This window comes from Manacus candei, unplaced genomic scaffold, assembly GCF_025592945.1.
Source record: "Manacus candei isolate 608988 ecotype Guabito, Panama unplaced genomic scaffold, ASM2559294v1 h1tg000050l, whole genome shotgun sequence".
In the NCBI taxonomy this organism is placed as follows: Eukaryota; Metazoa; Chordata; class Aves; order Passeriformes; family Pipridae; genus Manacus; species Manacus candei.
In genome coordinates this window covers 22,258,658-22,283,369 of record NW_026138098.1, presented here as the reverse complement: position 1 = coordinate 22,283,369, position 24,712 = coordinate 22,258,658, and the positions used below count along the sequence as shown (strand labels likewise).

Below are 24,712 nucleotides of genomic sequence, written 5' to 3'. Positions count from 1 at the left end.
GCATCATTATGAAAGAATTAAGTTTTTTGTGAAATGGATACGCCATGTAGAAACTTCAGTGGGAGACTTCAGCCTTATCTATTATTCGCATGTGAAAGAAATTTTTACAAGCTAACGCTGCTCCTGTCAGAATGTTGTTATAGTTGCATGTGTTTAACAAAATGTTGCTTCTCCCACCTATACTCACTAGAAATAGAACAAACATTTCAGTCTTTTCATAAAAAAAAAAAAGCCACAGAAATACTGCTGTCCTAAACCTCAAGCCCTCAATTTAATAAAAGAGAGGCATTTCAAACCTGTATAGAAGCTGTATATTTTACTCCTTGAATCTTTCACTGTGAAGTTTATTACTTCAATTATTGTAATACATCAAATCTAGAGTAAGACAAGATCCATAAGCAGAACATGTGATCACGACAGGCACCAGCTGTAACACTCATTCATCTACTGGTGTCTGTATTTGTTACAAAAGGGGTGGAAGACTTCACTTCAGTGAGCTCAAACAATCCTTTTCTGTCCCACATGGATACCACATCAATATCCACTTTTGTGAGAGACTAGTCTTCCAGAAGATATTTGTGTTAAAAGAAAAGAACTGGAATACTCAATTTGTTTGGTATATTTAAGAAAACACTCTTCAGATTTTCCCTGAGAACATATACTTGGTGTTTATGAGCAGACTTGTACTATAAACAATGATTCACAGGAAAAAACCTATTCTTGAGGTGGCAACAGTGTTACTGCTAATCATTAGCCCTTTTTATGGATCTATTTATTTTTTTTTACATTTCAGAGTTCAATTCTAAGTATGAGCATTATCTTTTGGAGTGCTGTCCTGTGAGTGGTAACCTACGAGGGAAGAAGACTGTCAGCTGGATACACAGAAACATTTGTGATACAATACTATTCAACCTAAAACAACTCAGTTCCTGCTAATATAACTATTCTGAACATGGATGCTGACAAGCTCCATGTCAAGACTTTAATTCTTTGCCACATATAATTATGCACCCCAAAAGGACTGCTTAGGAAACATATGGGATACCAATTTAGCTAACCCTGGGATGAGCCCCAGGAACCTCTGTGTCCCACACAAGACACAATAATGCCAGGGCACAGGAACTCATACCCTATTTTGCACCCAGTGTGTCCACCCTCACTCAAGATAAGTAAACTAATTTATTACTACCAGATTGTGTGTGTAAAGTTACTACCAGGTTACAATGACAAATGTATTCCTGTAATTCAAGAACAGGCACAAAGAAGGTGTGAATGTTTTTTTGAAGGCAAAACAGATTAGCAGATCTGTACAGAAAAAAATTTAGAAAAGGATCTCATGGCAGGCAGTCAGGGTAAAACACATGCACTGTATATAAGTGGGGTCCCACTAAGACCATATCCAAAGAAAAAGAAATTAAATTAGATGATATCTAAGGGCACACATGCTCTTCTGAGGCCTGGGCAGAAATACAGCCCAGGCATGCTTCACAAAAGCCATGCTCAGAACATTTAAAAAACCAGCAATACTGCAAAAAACCATTCCACAAAGCATCAGTGCATGGCCACCACGTCCTCCTCAACTTCCCACTATTTTCTTTTGAAAGTATTTGTTGATTACTTTGTTATGTTTATCTATAAACCTAACCTTACAAATCCTAAGTGGTCTGCACAACAGCCTGTATGAGTAACAATATTTGCTGCTGTGAAAACATGAAATGGTTTTTATATCCTAATTTTGAGCAAAGCTACAGGCAACTGCCAGGGTTAGGTGTAGGAGGGTGGCACTGTGATAAAATTCTTTTCAGGCTATGACTGATTCTTTGCACATCATTGACTGTTCTGGCACTAAGCCATGTGTAGCAGCCCACATTTTATAATTATTAAGTTTTGTTTTGGGGCAGTTGTTGGGTTTATTTTTTTGTTGTTGTTTGTTTTTGTGGGTCTTTTGTTGTTTGTTTTTTTTTAAACTTACTGCTACTGGATATACAGTAATCTTATGTTTTTAAAGTAGCACAAGTCTACAGTCTTGGGAGATACCCACCTATGCAACACTTTGTGAGTTGCCTAAACAAAGTAAAACAAAACCACAAAAATATTAGCTTAAAAAAAAAAAAAGCTTTGCATACCAATTCAAAAATGGTGTAAAACAACATAAGCAAGATCGATTTTCCTTTTTTACATGTGGGATTTTCAACTTCGTGAAATCTAAACTATCAGAAACCACTTACAAACCAGCAAAGGGATTTCTGGGAAGCAGTCTTTATTCACTTTGCCCTCTTCTTCACCGCCAGCACCAAACCAGACAGACCAACAAGACAGGCACTATTCCCATGTGCTGTCAATTGGTTAATTCCTTTTCCCCCAAAGCTAGGTGAATGATTTTTTTTCTTGTATCTTTTAATCTCTAATTCTCCATCATTAGAGTATTTATACCATTCTATGCTTGGTCTTTCACAGTCATTCAAATGAGTAAAAAACAGTTTTCTGGTATGATATTAGGGGTTCAAACAAGGAAAAAAACCCAACCAGACACACCCTCAAAGTTTACCTACTTGGGAAAAACTCATTGCTCACAACCACAAAAAAAGCAAAGTTCAGGAAATAATTCTGAATAAATTACAGTCATACATCCTCATCTGAAATACAGTGTTCAGCTCTTGAGAACCAGAAGCAGGACTCAGTGATTGCAGGCAGACCTGGTGTATGAAGACAGAGTAAGAAAACCAGAGCTACAAAATTTAGAGCCCAGATGTCCCAATCATGTGGCATCACACAAGTAGGAGACACTACGTTTTGTATGAGATTGAAAAAAAGAAGGAATAAGGTCACTAACAGAAAATAGAAGCGTATGTACACTTGCTGTATTTTGGCTTGTCCACACTGGAAAATATATATACAATAAATGAGACTGTAATAGAATCATAGAATTGTTAAGGTTGAAAAAGACCTCCAAGATCATCAAATGTAACCTTCAATACAGTCTGCACTCCGTGGTAACTTCTAGAAAGACTATACTTGGAGCTTACCCATGTTTTTAGAAAGAAAGGACATCTTGCAGCTCCCTTGGGGTGTACATTCAACAGTTCTCATGTAACAGTGGAGTGACAACTGCACTACTGTTTCCTACTTTCTGCAGGCAAGCCTTAGGACTTTAAAGCCTTTCCACACATTAGCCTATTCCACTTCAAAAGTTAGAAGTGTTTCCTCACAACTTACCCACAGTAACAAGATCACTCTCCTTTCACATAATTGCTCACTCCATGTCAACCATCTCAGACAAACTCCCCCTTTCCAGAAGACACAACCTGTAGCATCAGGAAGGACTCAGGGAACAATTGCTCAGGGCCTCTCATACTATGGGGACTCCAGGACATCAAATAAAACTACCACATGGCAAGTTCAGAACAAAAAAAAATATATCCCATCCACACACTACTGAAGTGTGTGACTTGTTGTTCCAAGACGCCGCAAAGGGAGAAGTAACAAAAACTATTGTTTACATTTATGTGTGAAAAACTGATAAACCTCAACAACTCTTGACAACATCTTGAGCCTTTATCTGAGGAAGACCTTGAGCTGCAGATTACTGAAGGCTGAGAGGGTATTTTGTGAACATTTTCCTACAGCACGGCTGTGATCTCCTACTCTTCCTTTGGCACTTATCATACTCCATCAGCTTGCTCAAGAGTTGTAAATGTTGCTCTTACTTTGCTCCACAGTTTTATTTCTCGTTTATATTTCTTTTTTATTCTGTTGAAGAAAACATTTTAAAGAACATAAGCAGCATCTAAATCCCAGTTTTATATATGTTTAATTATCTAATGAGAGTGACATAAAAAGGAGGGAAAGAAAGGAGTTTATGTAATGAACAGCATTGATTTAAAGCAAATAAAGGGGATGGGGTTAATTCTTGGTTTTGAATTTAAAAGGAAAATCAATGACAATAACTTTGTCCAACCCATGCCTGAACAGCTGTATTAAACTACATTCCTATAACTTTAGAGAGCACCTTAAACTATCAAGATCAATCAAACCATGAAGTACTCCTAAACAAACCACTGCTTAAAGTAGCACAGCCCCATTCAGATAAAACCACTGTCAATACTCCTGCTATAACACAGCTGGAGCAGCACGGCCACCTCTGAAAGCAGACATCCAACTGGCTTTCAAGCCAGTCATAAACAGCTACAAATGCATGAAATATCAGGTTTGAAACTGATAATAAATGTTGTGCATTTCATAGCAAGTTAAGTAGTTTTCTTCATTTCTGTCACGTACACCACTTCCTGGGAGAATTCACTTAAACCCACAGGAATTTCCCTAACTCTAAATCCATTTTGACAAAGCAGCAACTTGAAAGTGTGCTTAATTTTGCATTTAACTTGTTAGTATCTGAAAATTTATTTTCTGAAACGAAATTACCTTTTCTGGGTTTTTCTTTCTTGTTTAGGATTAGCTTGCTGGAGTCAGATGACAAGTGATATTTTTAGTAAACTCACTAACATTTATATTAAAAATTCAAATATCCATTATGAACATATGACAGTGTTGAATTAAATTTTAACAAAATTTTAATTAGTAATTATACAGCATAGTCAACATAATGCATCAATTACTTGGGTGATCTTACTAGAACATAATCTCTTACAAAAAATTCTGATGTATATAACAAAAATATGAGCGAAATTGGAGAAAAATTACACTTAAATTTACTGTTACCTTTGAACCATAAACCACACGCACTCACATTAGCACAAAGCATATCAACCACTGCTAGTCTGGGGCTCCTAACACCAACAATCACTGAACTTCAACCACATATGTCTAGAGAAAATGATTTGTTTGCTTTATTGTGCTTAACTGGTGCTACCCTTTCAGGAAAACCACACTGTAAAACAAATGGGGTATCCCACATCCTAACAAATTATCTTAAATATGTTGAATAAAAACATGAGTAGCGTTACCTATGGTGCTCAAACTCCTCTATAAAGTGCTCTTTGCTCCCTCTCATTTAATTTCCTTCCACATTGTGAAAAAAAGTCAAACCTCCTATGGATGACAATTGCTGCAGATTGCACCATTACTGCTCTTTAGATGATTTGTGAGGTCCATGATTCAGTTTTAAAGGCTCATGTGACTTTAGGCTACTGAATCCTGCAGCTCATCAGCAGAAGAGATTCCAAGAATGACAAGATGAATTTTTATATTTTACATCAGATTACAGTAGCCAACAGAATTCTCCCAAGTGGCACAAGCAAATTAAACTATAAAATAAAAGACAAAGTATAGAGAACATTATTGTGAAAAAGGTTGAGGTCTAAGGAGATTTTAAAAAAAGGATCTCTCTCTGGAGACTAAACCAACCATCTTTGCAGCATAACTCCTCTGCTTCCATACACTTAAAATCCAGGATTTTGTTGCAAAATGCCAGTAGTCTTTTTAATGTGGCAAGTTCGAGGGAATAAAGATGACAAAAGAATGAAATCCAATTTTTCTGGCAGAGAGTATTTTAGGGCTGAAGGATCTGTGGTGTTCCATTATTTGAAACATTATGCCAAACAAGGCTATGCAAAATAAAACAAAGACCAATCAACCATATGTGTGCCCTTTTACAATGCATTTTAGACAAAAAAAATACTTGATATCAGACATTACAAGCTAAGAGCTTTTGAAAAATAAACAAACTATAAAGTTCAATATAAAAACCAGTGTACTGAGAAATTTTGGGAATGTTGTCTTTTAGTCACAGGTTTTGGTAATGAAAAAACTTCATGGCAATTACAAAGTCAAACAAGTCATTAATAAAAATCCTTAACATCTGGGAAGAACTGGATAGTTTTTTATAATATATTCTCAAACATTTGTGGCAATAAACATTACTGACATGGAAGAAGAACCAACAATATTTCATAGGATTTCTGAAAGGTTTTAATTCTTTTTAAATAAGATTTTAATTTGGGAACTGCTTCTATGCCTGCCCTAAAACTTATTACTCATTTGTCATATCAGGCAAATATTAACTCCTCCTAATTTGCACATGGCTTAATTGTGAACCATCAACCATTTCAGGGCAGTCATAATTTCTGAGTATTGCTAGGCAGACTTATCAGTGAAGGCAAACAGAACTTCAAAGTAAATACTTCTCATGTAGAATTTACCACTAACACACTTTATGCATTTCATCAAAACTTCCATATTTAGCCACAGCTCTTCAACTTGAAGGGACTATAAACAAATTCTAGATTTGTCACAAAAATCTGTAAAGGATTGTCTCCAAGATTTTGCCTAATTCATTATGCAAATTTTTAGTTTATTGATGTCATAATAAGTATTTAATCTTACTTCAATTAAAATAATTAAGGCACGTAAGCAAAATATAAGAGCAAACACACGATGTAACTTATTTTTCTTTTTATTTGGCTGAAGGCTACTGTTGCCCTTCTAGTACAGATGAGTCACTCTGCAATACTGATTTTTTGCCAGTGGCCATATCAACAAACCAAGATTCTCATCATCTCAATACCCCTTTTCTTGATATACTAAAAAAAGAAATGGATTTCCACTGGATATTTTCAATTGCCAAAACTAAAACCTCATATGCTATCTAAAGGGCCCACAGACTCAATAATACTAAGACTGTTTTTTGGTTTGCTTTTCTTGTTTTAGGCATCTTCCAGCTGCCAGTGGAAGAAGCTTCCATGAGTTCTATACAAAGCTACGCATTCTCTATTAATTTAAAATCTAGCTACTGTTAAAATTGAAAATGTAGCTGAATTGTAAAAGAAGGACAAGACCATGGTGTAAAACTGATGCAATATTAAGTAGTATCTATTTAAAATAAAATGTCAGTGACTACTATTAGCATCATAATATATATGGTAGTAATAAGATTGAAAAGACAAGATGACGACGGAACCCTCTTACCATAAAAACATTGCTTAATTATTGTTAGGACAAGGAGAAATTTACTCCCAAATGCCAGTTGATGAATCAGTTGCATATGCACAAATATATTTATGTTATGAGTAAAAAGGAGAAAGCAAGAGCGAAGTTTAAGGTTTGCTACACTCTAATCTAACTGGGCTGAAATGAGGAGAATAGGAAGAAATGTGCAAGTGTTCTTCCTTCCTGGCAAATGTCACCTAGCACCAAAATATCCCAGACTCCAGGAAATGGTATGAATTATTCCCCCAGACTGGGAAACAAGGAGCCTTCAGCTTAGAAAATGGAATTCACGTCCTGGGTAATATGCTTGGTGTTGCCTTCTATACGAAAAGTCTACATTCACCCTTGAATTTTCTACTTACTTACATATTATTACATTGTACAGTCAGAATTAAAACATTTGCCTTCAGGGCAGATGTTAATTGTTGAGTGTCTTTCTGGTTGGTAACACAGGATTAAGACAATTATAGCTTAACAAAATCTAGTTTCAAATCTAAAACCAATAGCTTGAATACTGTGGAAAACACAGTAAATGCTCTACCATGACTCATAAATGGTAAGCTGTACTCTACTGTACTAATACTATCACAATATTTCTCAAAATAAAACATTAAAACACATATATTCTTTTTATGCAAAAGAATAAGACACTATGTTATAATATGCCCAGGAGATTTTTTTTCTCCCCCAACATCTAAAGATTTATATTTTTCTTTTTAACCTCCAGTACTTTTGTCTTACTTTTCATTATTATTCCCATTATTCTTCTCACACTATGTCAAAAAACAAGAATGAGAGGTGCAAGACATGGATCTTTTGAACTTAAAAGCTGCAATAGCAAATTATCAGTTCAAAGTCCCTCCTAGTCCAGTATCACATCCCAACAGTAGCCACAAGTGGATGTCTAGACAAGAGTAAAACAAGAAAGGCACATAAAATACTCTTCCAGCTGTCAACTATTTTCAGCTTAGAGGATTTCGTACGTAGATCTGCAGTTGCAGAAGGACTGAAGTACTCTTCTCATACTCTTCCCTGTCAGGTCAGTCATGACATGACTGCTAGTGATATGAAAATTCACAGGCACAGTGAGATTATCTGTTCCTTGGTAAGCCAACCTCCAGAGTGATATCAGTCTCAGGTTCCTTGGTTACATGACTTCTACACATAATTCTAAAGTGGTTTTACTGCTGCACCCCTACTTTTCGACCTATGATACCACTTCATCAACAGAGCAGCCAGTAATCATTTATTTAAAAAAAAATTAAAATTAACTTTGCTTACAGATGACATCAATTCAACCTGGTGTTGGGAAACAAACAAAACAACTGCTAAGCCTGTAATGCTACATTCTATAGAATGGGATATTTGGTTAGGGAGCGTGACTGAAGGTCATAAAGCAGAGAATGTGCCTTCTATTACAGGGTTTTTAAACACCTTTTTCTGATACCTATCTACTAAATAATAATGCTGTATGTTTTCTGTTGTTACTTTTACCATTGTACAACACTTGATATCAACTCTGCAATTGGGATGATTACTGTAACTATATTTTTGCTAAAAAGAAAAGAAAGATGACACCTGCTTTCAATTCTACTGCTGTAATTTTATCATCATAATGATAAAACTAATAACTTATTAAATTCATATTTTGAAAGTCTGTGGGCTTTGTAATAGAAGCTCAATGTTTTCAGGATAATTAAAACCTGACAATTTTATTTAATGTATTTAATGTAAAGCATTTGACTCTGCTGCAACACAAACTTAACAGTATTCCATATATGAGGCCATTCTAAAAAATTTTAACATTTTCTGCTCCCCTTCCATGAACTACATTTTCCACTTCTGCTGTTCCTGTGAAATGCATTAAAGGCAGGTCACATGATTTCCCTCATGTCAACAAATGATGGCTCAATTAGGCAGATAAGAATCTACAGTCCTCAGCAGAAACTCTCTTCAGCCCATTCTCAGCAGCATAAAGAAGCACTTAGGGACAGCACGGGTTCTGGGGAATGAATACTTGCTATCCTTTATATAGATGCTCATTGAAAATTTCTCTCTTTCTTCGGAGAAAATTGGATCCTTCATGTTGTTGAAAATTTCCAATCACTTACAGTTTGTAACTTTTTTTTCTACATTCAGCTACAGTTCATGATTAAAATCAATAAAATTGTGAGGAACTTAAATTTTAGCACATTAGTCTATTAATTCTAAATTGTCTCTTGGAAATAAGTATCTTAATAATAACTAAACGAGTAAAAAGTATTAAGTTTTTACTCCAGTCCTCAAAGGACAGGGGAAATTCATATTTAAGGAGATATTCATTCTTACCTTACTTTGCTGTGATCAGTGCCAGTGATAGTATGCACAGCTATAAATGCCAGTGTTCTCCTGGGTGCTCTCAGTGGATGACAAGGTTGTTTCTGCTTCATTACAATTACTCATACCATCTTCCATATCCACTACCTGACACAGTTTTGCTGAATTTCTTAATTTTAACCCTACTGTGAAGAAAAAAATCTACGGAAAATACTATGGTTTCTTACTTCAGGTTACGCAGAGAGCAAGACAGAATATTCAGTACCCCCCTCTTTCTCCCACTTCTTACATTTATCTCATTCTTTTAGGTTTTATGACTTTTTATAATGCTTAGCCTTTACTTTTCACAAAACACCTCAATGTTGTTCAGCACCAATTATACTCCATATGGTCTTAAAAAGACATGTTCAGAGGCATATGCTGAGGCATATTTCATGCTAAATACTGTTAACTGCTGTTTCCCACCATTTTCAAATTTGCAGGAAAGTATTGTTATATTGCATCTGGCAATAGCATAGTCGGTAAAAACTATTAGGAGCAGTGGCATTCTGCAAAACAATTTCAGTAACTTCAGCACAAAAAATGGTAACAAACCAGATCTCATCTACACATCTTCAAGGACTAAAGCTGTTAGCCATGTACCACACATGGGAAACCTGATTTAGAAAGAGCTTTGTAATATTTATGGACTATAAGATCTGAGTACTTATGGTGAATATTATGGTCAGGTCTTTACTAAATCATTTTGCTCAAGCAGCTACATTATTTAGAAACATGAGAAAACCACATTGTCCTTAACCAACACAGTCCTGCCAACAGTAACACTGGTGCAAGTATGATTGTCTGGGAAGGTGAGAGCATTTCTGCTGGTACAGCAGCTGTTACAAGCTGCCTCCACATTAGGGTGCTTATGCCAGAAAGAAGTGTAAATCCCCAGGATGGTTTTCCACAGCAGCTGCATCAGCAAAATCCTTCTATTGTGGACAAAATCTAAGGGCTCTTAGCTTTTGTTTAAGTCAAACCTCTGCAAGGATTAGTGCTGGTGTTTTTATCTTGTTCATATAGCTAAAATGATGTTTCATCCATCAAGCCCTACCTGCTACCATGATGGTCTATATATGTCTTAGAAAGAAACCTTGTCTACATCCACTTCTCCAACTTAAAAAATACTTCAAAAATGGCACTCATTACTTATTCAGAGAATGTAGTATTTCCTTAAGCATTCTACCCTTAATTAAAGGAAAATGGAAAGAAAAAAGGAGGATCTTCTTTCTTTTGACCAAACCAGAGAGTCTGAAGCACATTTACCAAGGTGACCAAGTGCACTGCTGATTGAACGAGAAGGAATAAAGCCATACCACAAAAACTTCTCAGCAGCTTTCAAATGAACTTTCAGAGCCTGGTTTTGGCATCAGTCAATTCCTGTTTCAAATAAACCTGATAACAAACAAGGCTGACAGGACTCAGCCCTTCTGTCTCCTAAAGGGCTAAAGAGTTTATCACAAAGTTGCAAAAAGCTCAGTCTGCAAGGCATACTGTTAATGTGCTTAATATGTCATCACTGAACATCTGTGCAGAGGCATTTTTGCAAAATAGCTTTTTTACTCTGAGTACACAATTGCTAAGCACAATTTAGAATCAAAATCTTCTTGACACGGATTTTCACGATATTGATTATCCATGCTGCAAAAACATTTTTACTTTCCAAAGTTATAATGGTTTCTTGCAGAATCAAAAAGCAGTCTGCAGGTTCCTATCCTGGCAAGGGCAGTAGATCAATGCCCTTCAGTACAGTTCAGGTTTTGAGCTAAGAAGCAGTATATATGAATCCCCTTGCATTATGTGCATTCATATTTTAACATTCTATAATTTTAGTACAAAAGTTACTGGCTTTGAAATATCAAGCCCAAAAGCAATCATTTCAGAGTGCTCATGCCAAAGCAATTAATTCTTCATAACTCTTTTTTAAAAAAATAAAAATTTTTATTTAAACAACTGCACTGTCCCTATCACAAGAGTAAACAATAAATGAAACTATAATTTTCACTTCAGACCAAGTAGTGGGCTACTACAAATAGCTTAACTCAGCTCTCAAGTTACACACTTGCACATTTTTTACTGAAATGAACCTTCTTTATGTAAAACAGAGCACAATTACTGCAATATTTATGTGTTTTTTTAATGTAACAGTTGATAACATAGACACAAAGAATATATATTCCAGAGTTATGCAGACTATGACATTTCCTCATGTAAGGAAGATCAAGTCCTTTAGAAGAAGGGAGGAACCCCACATTTCAATCAACTGTGCACAGAGTGGTGACTACCAATTTATTGTAAATTTTGGTAGACAGCAAACAAAACAAATACCTTAACTCAAATTAGAAAAATTCACAAATTCCAAGTTTTAGCCTTTAGAACAGTGTTAATTTAACAATTCTTCTAAAACGTTATCAGAGAAGTACTGAAACAAAAAATAATTCAAGATAGAACCAATATTGTTTCAGAGCTTCTAATGCCTTGATTTGATGGTGCTTCAGTTGAGAGATTTTGCTCTAAGAAAGTTGACATGGTAACAGACAAAATTCTTATGCTCTCACAAGGAGAGCATCTAATAAAGCCTGACATGCAAAGGGACCTACAGTGAAAATTTCCCTTCCAATTGACTCACCTCACCACTTAAGAGTATGAAGTCTTCCCTTTTTAATTTACATTTAAATAAGTGTGTTAAGTCTGCCCAGACTTTACATGTGATTTGAGACTCAGTGTCCCTAAAGGCAGAGGCACCTGGGAGCAGAGGTCTCTGCAGTGAGCTGCAGGTGGCACAGCGGGTCCCTGTCCCTGGTGAGTGCCACTTCTCAGCGTTCCCCAGCCTGCTACAAAGCCCAATTCAGCCTCTGCACACAAGTAGCTTGCAACCAAGAGACTGATTTAGTATTTCAACAGATTTACATATTCTATTAATGAAATAAAAGCATGCCCCCTCCCTTCTCTCCCCACCCCCCCCTTTAAAAAGCAATATACTTTTAAAAGGGTAATGCAATCACAACCATTATGTCAATGAAAATTACATGCTGGGTTTATCTCTGTAGGTATCTGTCAAATCAAAGCGCACACAACATCTTCGGAGTAATAATGATGTTTTATCATTTTAATTACAAACACTTTGAAAAAAAAAATCCCTAAAGTGTACCAATTGGGGTGGTCTGAATTAACAGTAGCTTGATAGCCCAAGGGTAGCAAAAATAGATTGAGCTACCAAATTTCATAGTAGTTATAGCAGCTGTCTTCTTGCCTCAGGGAACCTGGGTATTTAACAAAGCAGACAGCTTGGCATTGGCATCTGATTAGTAATGTGGGTATTGTTGGTCAGAATACGAGCAGTTGTATTGTTTCACTGTTTGATTAGGAATTGGGAGAGCTGGGGCACCATTTAGCTTTTATAGTTAACTTCTGTATGTTCACTTACAGGTACTGTAAACGCTTATTTTCTCACTTATCACTTGCTCCAAGTAAGGAATATTGTCTTGAATATGAGCGATGAAACATGACAGGATTTAAATGTCAGGGTCAGTTGCCTCCCGATTTCTGTGCCAAAATTTTGTTGAACCAACTGAATAAGGTTTTCTAATTGGGCAGGAAAGTGAATAAGGTGAAAGCCTGTTCTCCCCTTGCCACAGAATACAAATTATTTTATTTATTTTAAAACATCATTTGTTTCAGTTTAACTTTACAAGGGAAAATTTCTCTTCACAAAAGAAGTCTCGGAGGTAAAATCCAACTGTTGGGGTTTCTGAGAGAGAGGGATTTATTTTTATTTTTCTAATCCCACAGCAGCCTGACAGTTTGGATAACCACTGGGGATAAGAGAATCTACAGTTCAAACTCAATCTGCTTAATAGTAAAAAATCTCAGTTAACATGCTTTATCTAAAAAGGTTTGATCTTGGGGAATAACCTTAGCACAAACAACAATATTACTCTGAGGTTTGTGTTTGAACTTCATACAGCCAAAAAGACCCCCCACGTGGCTCTTCTCTCTTTCATTCTTTAAGTATACATCACAAATTATTGGGGCTTGTTGGCAGAGTTCAAATCACTGAACTCATTGCAAATAGTCTACTTCAGCTAGAAGTACATTCTTTTACTCTATCAAATCCATCTGAGGTAATAAGACTTGATGTTTTATTCAACAGAGCTGAGGAAAATTGTTGCACAATAGGTTAATTCAAAATGGCAGCATAGAAAATGCATCTGTCAGTGGGGATCAAATTACAGGGCAAGCTCCTCTCAATGCTTAGAAAAACAAGTCTGCAGTTCTACAGATTATGTGCATGTGTGTGTTTAAAGGGGTGGGAAAGGAGCTAAATATCTGAGCTAACCTCCAATTAAAGTCAATCATAAAAACAGCCAATTTAATGAGTACGGATTTCTTTGGGTAATTATAACACCAACCACTTTTTTTTCTCCCTCTCTTTTAAATCTGTAATTCTGCCTTCTTGTTATTGCTTGCTTTGTCATTAATCGCCTCAGGAACTTGATTTCCTAGCAACAGACTCTGCCACCAAACATTTGGCTCCTGTTCAACATTTTCTTTGTGAAAAATGGCACTGCTATTGCCGCCTGGCTGTTGCAGCTAGACTGGCTGTGTAAGTGTTCTAATAATGCATTCTTCTAAAAAACCACCCAAAAATCACATGATAAAAGGAGCGATGACTGAACTTCACTAATTACTGTGCTGAAGAAGCATATCTGCAATTTAAAGGCTACTGGTGGGATAGGAGGAGAATGATTGAAAAGGAAGCATGTATATTCTTCATATTAAAAATTCAATTAATAATATAGAGGTGAACATTTAGAAATAAATATTTTTACAGTGTTAGACAGATTCTCGTTAATTTTCTCTTACAGAAACAGGAGGTACAACCTTTCTTAAAAGTTGATGATGCATTTTTTTGCATAAAGCACAAAGCTTTCATCTTCAAAGAGTGACATCTTGAGGACCAAACTTCACCACAAAAAAATAAGAAAAAAGCCTCTAATTCACTTTTACATGTAAGTTACTTGAGAAAATTGTTTACGCTTGAGAAGTTATACCTTAGATGGTGGCATAATGCACACCACATCCTAAATATATCACAGGATGACATAACATCTGCTGGTGCCAGTTTAGAGAAAGCTTTTTTGTTTTTGCATTTTAACCAAAGAAATAAAGCTGAGGATTTCTGCATTTATGAGAGAGAAAGTTTTTTTTCACCCATATTTGTTTTTGAAAGGCAGTAAACGGCAGATTTGCTTCCTGGTTAGATACAGAGTTTATCATCTCTCCACAGCAAATGCATCCTAATTTTGCTGTAACGTCCAGAAAACACAGTGGCTCAAGATGGTGGGTTTCAGGAAGGAGATGTTATCCCAGGCCATCAAAAAAGGCCACAACTAACTGTTGCTAACTGCATCTTCTTCTCTATGGTTAAATATTCAGAAAGGTGTTTTCCTGGCCATAAAACCTATTCATTATTGTGAGAAGTAGTTTTGCATGTCAAATGGCACACTGATGCCAGAGCACTATGGCAAAAGTTATCAATGGGAAAAAAGTTATTGTGGAGTTATTCAAACAAATGTCCTTTTTGGGAATATTTTGCTTCCATCCAGTTTCTTGTTTCCTGTGATGCACACACAGACCTAGCACATCTCAAAGGAAAAAACCTATCACAATCCATTGTAAATTATTATACTTAACATAGCAGTAAATTACAATAAAAATGCCATCACTGAATATGGCTTTGAAAGGAGGAGACAGTACAAAAGAAATTTCATTTATACTTACATTGTTCCAATAATCAGCACTTTTTCTTGAGTAGAATAGCCAAACCCTATGTAAAATACTGTAGAATGTTATTTAAGCTTTGCTACACATTGCTGACATTAAGCTTATGTTTTGACAGACTCATGTTGAAATCAGATAATTCCTCCATCAAGCCCACTACACTACCACAGTATCTCTCTGCTCAGACAAGCACTTAGGCATTAAAAGAAAATAAATATAAAAATACCACAGTATTTGTTGAAGCATACCAGAGCGGTTGGAGTTTTAAAAACTTCTCCTCCAGTAGACAGGTAGGTTACATTGGGTTTGTTATGACATGGTGCAACAAATGACATTTCCTACTCAAAACTCAGCCTAAGATCAGAATTCCTGGTCTTGATCAGAATTGTCATTATCAAAATACACTTGACATTCACTTTGAAAGCACAAAAGATGCTGAAGGTGCTGAATGTAATTCAACTGTGGGCTAACAAATTTAAGCAGCATTAGAAAATTTTATACTCAGTGTGGTACAACTGAAGGGCATCACCACTGAGAAACCTCCATTATTTGCTACATGGAAGTAGAAGAAGAAAACAGTTTACACTTTTAAGGATTATGAAATAACAACAGCCCATGCAAAGCTGACTGAGTGAAAGTGTTATCTTCTCTTAATAAAAGGTTGTATGGCAGTTCTCAAAGTGAATAACCCAAAATTCAGCTGCTTAGAAATAAGCCTTAGAGCTATAAAAAAGTTTCAGCATCAGCAGTGCTTTCAGCAGGAAATGGCAAAGCAGTCTATGCAGATACTAAAGAGAAAAGTTTTGAGAGATATCACTTATAGCACCAACTTTTTCAGTTAATAAATTATATCCACAAAACACAAATTCAAATACAGTCCCTAAATAACATTCTAATATTTTCCTTTGTACAGGAAAGAGACAAGCATTTTATTAAAAGAAGATCTGTTTGGGTTTTGGAAGCTAATGAACTGATCCATTCTAAGCTAAGACTCAAGTTACTACAGACTGGGAAGCTAACTGCAGTCAATCCCACCATTTCATATGCTTAGTGAAGGGAAGTGCCTAGGAAAAAAACCCAACTGAAACACAGAAGGAACTTTAAAGAAGACATACATTACTTCAGCACCAAGATAATATGAGCATCACATGACAGTGTTCCATCCACATTAAATGAGTGCAGGTGTTGGGACTGAGGAACAAACTGAGTAAAACCAAATAATCGGCAGAAATAAGGATGGCTAACTGGAACATGAGAAAACACATATCTGGGAAGCACCATACTTCTAACAATCATGTTCAAATTCAGGGAGAAAGTTAAAATTCAGCTGTCTGTATGAGCAAGCTGAGTATATCAATTGTCACGGTTAAGATTTCGTAAGTGCAGCTTTTAATGAAGGAAAGCATTTTCTCCTTTTCCACTTTCTTCCCATTGTCAAAGAACAAGTGCAAAATTTCTTACACATATACAGTAACACAGATATGCCCACTGGAGTCAAATGACAACTAAAATTCTCCTCAGTTTTCCTGCTCTCCTAAGTAACTCTTAGTAGCAGATTTTTTTTTTAGCAAAACCACTGACAATAAAAATATCTTTGCATTCTGGGCCTTACTAAAATATGAAAATTCATAGCTATAGTTAATTAATAGTTAAACAATATAATTCATGCAAGTTGCATTAACAGTGTCAAAATGTTTGTGTGCAATGTTAAAGGAACTGAACACCAGCAACTCCCACAGATTTCAGCTGGTGTTAGACATTGACTAGACCCAAAAAACAATACAAAAATCCCACAACACAATACATGTTAGAGAATTCTTAGAGATGTCTGCATAAATCCAGTACTACCATCAGTTTATTAAATGCCTCTGAAAATAAGACAAGGTGCACAAACACGGAGTTTTATCACCCAAGTTTGTAAGATGTAACTCTAACACATAAGATCTCTAAAATGCAAGTTCTGAAAGCAAGCACAGACTCAGAGAAAGAGAGAAAAAGAAAAAAATTAACAGAGCCATGCCTATTCCTCCCCCAGTTTATGATTATTTTCATCTCAGGTTGTGTCCCATTCACAATTCCAGAGACTAAATGACAGTGCTTAATGCTATCATAACTTTCAACTTATTGTGAAATAAGGGAAGCATCTGAGGAAGAGACATTTTCTAGCCCCAGTAGGAACCAAATAAAATCCCTCACAGTGAATTCTAATCAGACACCAGCAGCACAGCTAGCTGATCCACAGTGAAATGAATATGACAGACTGGAAGATACGATGTCAACTGTATAAATTACTGCAAGTATAGGAATTATATCTGGGGAAGAGAAAGAAATTGCATAGAGTTTGACAGTACATGTAACCTATCCTAAATGATACAAAATAGAGTAATTTAAAAAGATTAAGATACACTTCTAAAGTTTACCATCTTTGAGAAAGCTGGGGCAGCCTCTGCATTTTGCTTCTATCCGTGATTTACAGGGTCCTATTCTCTGCTAGTCTTTCTCTAATTTGTCTGCCAGATCTGATTACCAGATGGCTAAAATAAATGTATTGTGTTCATTCACGGTAACAGAAGTTGTCTTTAAGGGTTCTGTCACGGTTTCACTATCTTTTCCTTTGTACCTACTCCTCCCTCTGTGAATTGATTAGATTTCAGAGCTAAGTTTCATTTGAGGACCATTCTGCTGAATGCTGCATTGAAAAGCATATTATCTCTTCTATGAAGCACATACAGATGACCACAGGATATCAGAGACCTGTCCTAAAGCAACAACTGCCCTACTCTGCCAAGAAAATAGATTGTTTGATAATCTCAGGACACAGATTTCCAGAGTAAGTATCTGTCACTGACATACACTCTAATGCAATCCAAGAAATAGGTGACAGTTGGATAGAAAGAAGGAAATGAAAAGCAACATATGCACAGTGCAAAGTCAAGGAAGGTAATAAGACTAAAGTGAAGACATACAACAGTAGACAAATTAATGACTTGGAGAGCTACCCTCTACCTCAGGAGTGGTAATTGCTCACTACATGGTTTCGTTTAATCTCAGAAATTGCTACAAACCCACAAGTAAAGAAGCCAAATGAAAGAAAAGGGCATGAACACACTGTAGCATGAGGAACCACGTACAGTTCTATACATTGTCTCCTTTCCTTAAGTATAGTTACACATGCAATCTGTAATCTGAAGTGATAATACTGTCCTAGAAATCTCTTAGATCATCCTTGAATGCTTTTGCTACACGTGTGAACAAGGCTCTTTACCCAGCACATCCTCCTGCAATCATATGTTTCCCTAATCCGAATTAATTTTACAAATATCTAATAAAATTTATTAGCACTTCAATGTTATTTAGCTATCCATTATCATACACACATCTTGGGTTTATTTTCATTTTAGTACAAGCTTGGATGTTGCAGAACTGGTATCTGAAGAACAGCTTCTAATATATACGAAAATCAGTGTAGTGAATCACCTCGTCAAAATTTAAGTGATCAAACCGACTGAACACAGAGGAATGACTTCACAACTAAAATAAGATGAAGGCTATGCCTTAAAAAATACAAACCTGTTTATCACCTCATGTAATATTTCCCACTTTTCCTGAAGCATCTCCACTAACTTTAATTTTTCTGAATTGTTTATTGGAAGTTTCATTGGTAAGTACGGTAAAATTAAAAAAACAAACCCAAAAAACAAACAGTGTGGTATTACTTTTGGTAATATTTGTCATTCTTCCCCATTATTTAAACTGTACTCTTAGCCTTTCATTCAGCCAACAGCATTAATTCCCAAGAATTGCATTTGGAAAATAAAGAGCTCGGAACAATTGAAAAAACAAATAAAAAATTAGTAGACAACACACCTACGTATTTTTTTAACCACAGCACAAACATACGGTCATAGCAGTGGGATGTATTTTCATTGTACACTGAGAAGGTCAGAAGTATTTTTTGACAGTTATAAAGGGGCAGTCCTGGCCATACACAAGAATCAATAACAACCATGTAAAGCCTACAGCAGTGCACACTAACAGGCTGTAGGAGACATTAACACTACCTAAAAGAAATAACTGTATTTTCAATGAACTTGTTCCTCCTGGATAATCAATTTTTTACACTTCTTACCAGCTGTTCCCACATAGCTCAGGTAGCAGAATGGAAGCAGCTGTCATACAGAATCCATATATTACATGCCTGTTATGAGGTTTTAATCTGTTGTAGATGTTTTATGTTTGTTAATTTTGATCAGTCATATCAGCTTGCTTGCAAGACGAAAACAAATTCACCAATTCTATTAAGTCAAAATGTAATCTACACAAATACATTACTTTGGCTTGATTCATCCTGGATGGTAAAAAAAGAATACTAATTGTGAATCTACTAATGCTTCATCCTCAAGACCCCTTTATTCAAGAAGTAAGATTTCATCATTAAAATCAGTTTGCCCCACCGCCCACATTCAAGAGATTTGTCACAATCATTGTTTCTGAAATATTGAGTTATAAGGTGCCATAGTAATTACTATGGAATAAATAGCAATTAAGATTGTTCACACAAATAAGCTCAAACTGTTTGCAGTGAATAATTATGCTAATAGTGTTTTTCTACATAATTTGTGCATCCTTCACAACAATTTACTAGAAAATGTGAAATGTAAATTTGATGCACTACTACAAAAGCTTTGAAAATGTTTAGTTCTTATGATTTTTCCCACTAATTTAAGAGAGCACACAACTAAAACATACTTCTACATTTGTACATCTAAATTTGAAGAACTCAAACTATGTTGAAATCGAAGCAGTCATTTTCTTTCCCTGTCTTCCTAAGAAATCATCCTAAGCCACATGCAACAGACATACTCATTGCTTAAACCTCACAATATAGTAACAAACATTTTAGCAATTTGAAAGAGGCTGAACTTACTGCTATATAATAAACTTTGGCCTTTTCCACCAACTTCCAGTTCTTCTCCAAATCAAGGTGCTTTTCCTTCTTATAGCAATTAGCAGCAGCGAGGTTAGCTACAAGAGACCTGAAAGTGATTAAAAACCCAGAGATTAGATCCTCTGGAAATAACACTACTGCAAATTTCTCACAAAGAACATAATTTCTCAAAGATCCTAAGGAACGTAAAAGCAATTAACAAAGAGCACCATAAACCACACGTACTTTATTTGACCATTTCATAATAATTAAATAATATATTTAAATAATAGATTAAATAGAATTCAAATTTAAATAATATATTAATGTATTTTAAATTCAGCTATACAGTTTATGCAACCTATCAGTATTACACTGTTCAGGTGCCTTCTTTTGCTGTGAATCAGCCTTTGTTGAATTCTGTGATCAAATCCCTCCATGCAGTTTAGCATCTGCAGATTTTCATTAAAACTCCTCTAGTACCTAACACCTAAAGAAAAGTAGGTACTCCAGTTTATATTCTGAAAGCTATTTTCCCTCACAAGAAGCAAAAAGTTGATGGATATGTAAGTCTTGCTCTTATAATTTTCCAATGAATAGTTATACTATTTAAAAAGAGGCTTGTTTGGTTTTTTTCCCCCATTACATTCATATTTTCCTTTAGCAAATAAAAAAGGGTCATGTTGCTACTTTTAAATGATGAACTGTTAAAAAAACCTTTGGCTTAGCTGTGTATTATTGGAAAACTACCAAAAACTCATTTGTACTTCCTTCTTTCCTAACAAGTTATAACACAAGCTGTAGGACACAACTTCCATTAGCAAGAACAAAAATACTTGTATCATATTGCCTCTGTTACATTCTATTTTAAATCATCTTCTTCACTCACTCAATTCAGCCTTATGAAACACACAGAACTTACAGATGTACTCCTAAAAACAGGTCATAAAAAAGATGGTTATGCACTAGCTCTCCACTCTGGCTACCATGACCAAATTCTTCGGTGCGATTTTATTATGAGAATGTTTAATAACATGCAATATTTAGAGAAAGGAAGTTGGGGAAAGAGATATTTCCATGGTGGCCTACAGAGTTTTAAATATAATTGTCAAGATTTAATGTCAAAGGATGCCCCTTTAACATTAACACATCACTGTTTTGTGATATTTAACTACATCAGTCAGATTATAGGTGTTAGGAGGTAAGCAAACCAGGAATTCTTGCAAATTTTTTCAATAAAAACAAGCAAAATACCAAAAGAATTTCTTAGCAACCAACTCTCCCCGTAAACTTCCAGAAGCACTCATCACTGACCATACCTGCAAGTTAAACAGACTTGAAGGAATACTAAGTAAGTTTGCCAACACACTAAATTGGGAGAAGCTGTTGACTCCCTTGAAGGCAGGGGGGCCCTGCAGAGAGACCTCGACAAATTAGGAGACTGGACAATCACCAACAGTATGAAGTTCAACAAGGCAAAGTGCCGGATTCTGCACCTGGGATGGGGCAACCGTGGATGTTCATGCAGACTGGGGAATGAGAGGCTGGAAAGCAGTGCCATGGAAAGGGACCTGGGGGTCCTGACAGCAAGTTGAATATGAGTCAGCAGTGCCCTGGCAGCCAGGAGGGCCAACCCTGTCCTGGGGGGCATCAGGCAAAGCATCGCCAGCCGGTCAAGGGAGGGGATTGTCCTGCTCTGCTCTGCACTGGGGTGGCCTCACCTTGAATATTGTGGCAGTTTTGGGCACCACAATGTAAGAAAGACATTAAGCTCTTAGAGAGTGTCCAAAGGAGGGCAATGAAGATGGTGAAGGGCCTTGAGGGGAAGCCGTATGAGGAGCAGCTGAGGGCACTTGGTCTGTTCAGCCTGGAGAAGAGGGGACTGAGGGGAGACCTCATTGCAGTTACAACTTCCTCGTGAGGGGAAGAGGAGGGGCAGGCACCGACCTGTTCACTCTTGTGACCAGTGACAGGACTTGAGGAAATGGCCTGAAGCTGAGTCAGGGGAGGTTTAGGTTGGATACGAGGAAAAAAATTTTCACCTGGAGGGTGACTGGGCGGGACCAGGCTCCCCAAGGAAATGGTCACAGCACCAAGACTGACAGAGTTCAAGAAGTGTTTGGAAACACTCTCAGGCACATGGTGTGACTCTTAAGGTGTCCTATGCAGAGCCAGGAGCTGGACTCGATGATCCTGATGGGTCTCTTCCAACTCAGCATATTCTGTGAGTTTATTATTCTAAGTATATAAAGATTAAAACAAAGTTGGACTTTTTCTGAATATATAAAAAATACTGTGCTTTGTCATTTCATCCCAGGAACAGTCTTGGGGTTTATCTCTTTAATTCTAAAGCCTTAAGGCAAAAAGAACTAATGTGAATTTGGAAATTAATAAAAAAAAGAAAAATATTTATGAACAAATAGTCCAAGCCTCTGTAGTATTACAAGTAACCAGACAAGAAGTTTCATTCTTGATGAGTGTTATCATTTCAATGACAAGAAACCCACTGGAGAACCAAGTAAATCCAAGAAAAACATGTGCATAACTGGTAATTTTCTGTAAATCAAATTTAAAATTAAAAGCAAATGAAATCTTTCAGTTTTGGCAAACCTTAAATATCCATTGAGGGCATAGCTGGGAAAAAAATCTTGTCTGCTATGTATGTTGCTAAGTAAAAAGCAATTACGTTCCAGAAAACTGAGCAAATACTTTCTATATGTTTCCTTTCACTTATCACATGCCCCTGCAACTGTAAACCCAGCTCTATGTGGCTACATCCAACTGTAGAGATGCTCTGCACATATGAGTAATAAAAGATTGCTACACTGACGACAAAGCACCAAGCTTTTCCAAATTAAAACTGTAAGTCTGACAGCACTACATTCAACATGTGGGACACAGACAAGGTAGATATTTTTTCAATGAAACACAGTAATTGGAGACAGCCAGAGTGCTTCAATTGAAATAGCTTAATGGAGACACTGTGCATGTGGGTATTTCTAAGCAGAACACAGAAATCAAAGTCACAGACTATGACAGAATGTAGGTCCTACTTAGAGTTTAATCATGTGTTAGGATTTTCTTGGAAAGCTCTGAGAAAATAAAGCATACTGGTACTGCTAAAGTAGAGAATTCAGGGTGGTAATCACGCATCAGCTAAAGAACCCTGTCCTACAAAAAGCTAGATAGTTTGTAGAAAAAAGAAACATTCATATAAGGGCATCTGGAATACAAATATACATAGCCACTTTCTGGGGAAAACAGGAATGCTATTAGCCAGATCCTCCAAGAGAGACGAGAGAGCTGAATTACCCGGAGTTAGCAAGTACCTCGCTGGGACAAGACATTAATCAATACACAGAGTTATCAACTGGGGCCAGGTTGAAGGGATTCTTACAAATACAGAAAATGCTAAACCCAAGAAACAATCAGAAGGTAATTAAAGACTAAGAAAACATTTGCTCTCACTAGAAGAAGGGCAACTGCACAATAAAGTCTTTAGCAGCAACCTTCCCCTATTTTCAATGCCTCCCAAGGAGCTTGAACTCTCTGCCACTCTCAAGCACACTCTAAAGCATCGATTGAGATGAAGCCATTGTCTAATACTTGCACAAAAATATATGACATTATGTTTTATGTTAGCAAATAAAAAATACTGCTTAATAAGTTAAAGAGGTATTTGCAGATACTTTTATATGTAAATTTACCTAAACTTTTAAATTCCATTGAGATGCACATGTTTTTCCTGAATTCATTTTATATGCCTATTGACAGTCTTGACTTTAGTTTCCCATCATGTTATCTAGAAAATGGTGCTTGTTACAGGATGCATACACAGACACAATGTGACTGAAGAGAATCACAGAGCAAAAACATCTTTATTGCTTTTCTTCTCTTTGAAAAACTGAATATGAATCTTGGAGATGAAGGGGGAAGTCTGTAGACATAATTAATGTCAAAACTCCAGATGAAGATGAATGAACTTCCTTCCTCCATTGAATATGTACATTTATTCCTCAGAGTAAGACACTATGTATGACAATAAATTGGGAGGGACAGGTTGATAAGCTGGAGGACAGGGCTGTCTGTCATGCAGCGGATCTTCAACAGCCTGGAGAATTAGGTTGGCAGAAAATTTGAAGGTAAATGCAAAGTCATGCAACTAGGATGCAATAAATCCCACACAACAATACAGGCTGAATGCTGACAGGATACCACACAGTTTTCCAGAGAAGGACCTGGAGATACTGGTGGACCAGGCTTGGAATAAGAGTCAGCAGTGCACTGCACAGAGAAGGTTAATTCTGGTCTATATGAGCAAGTGTGCAGCCAGGAGGACAAAGGAAGTTATATATCCAGAACAGAGGAAAACCTCTGTTCTGGGACCCAGACCTTACCTAGAGTTCTGTGCCCAGCTTTGAGCTTTCCATTATAAGGAAAACACTGACACAGTGCAGTGAGTCCAGCAGTGGGCCATCCAGATTATTAGAGAGCTGGAACACTTAACAAATGCAGAAAGGCTTGGATGAACCTTAAGAACAGGTACCTATGGAGAGACCTTCCTGCTTTTTCAAATATCCAGTGAAAGTTTACAGAGAAAATGGAGCCAGACTATTCTTGAACACAAGGAGGAACAGACATAAGCTGGAGGAAGGAATATTACAACTGGGTATCATTAAAATAATTTCTCCCATGAAG

At 36.5% G+C, this 24,712-nt stretch overlaps 1 protein-coding gene across 3 annotated transcripts in view; it reads right to left on the bottom strand.

Annotated features, from left to right (window-relative positions):
- The window catches only part of ADK (adenosine kinase), a 276,047-nt gene that overhangs the window by 125,617 nt on the left and 125,718 nt on the right, over positions 1-24,712 (bottom strand). For all 3 annotated transcript variants that reach the window (XM_051800961.1, XM_051800963.1, XM_051800962.1), the window contains one exon: positions 20,015-20,123. In XM_051800961.1, coding sequence (XP_051656921.1) covers positions 20,015-20,123 — 109 coding nt within the window. The remainder of the gene's footprint in view (positions 1-20,014; positions 20,124-24,712) is intronic.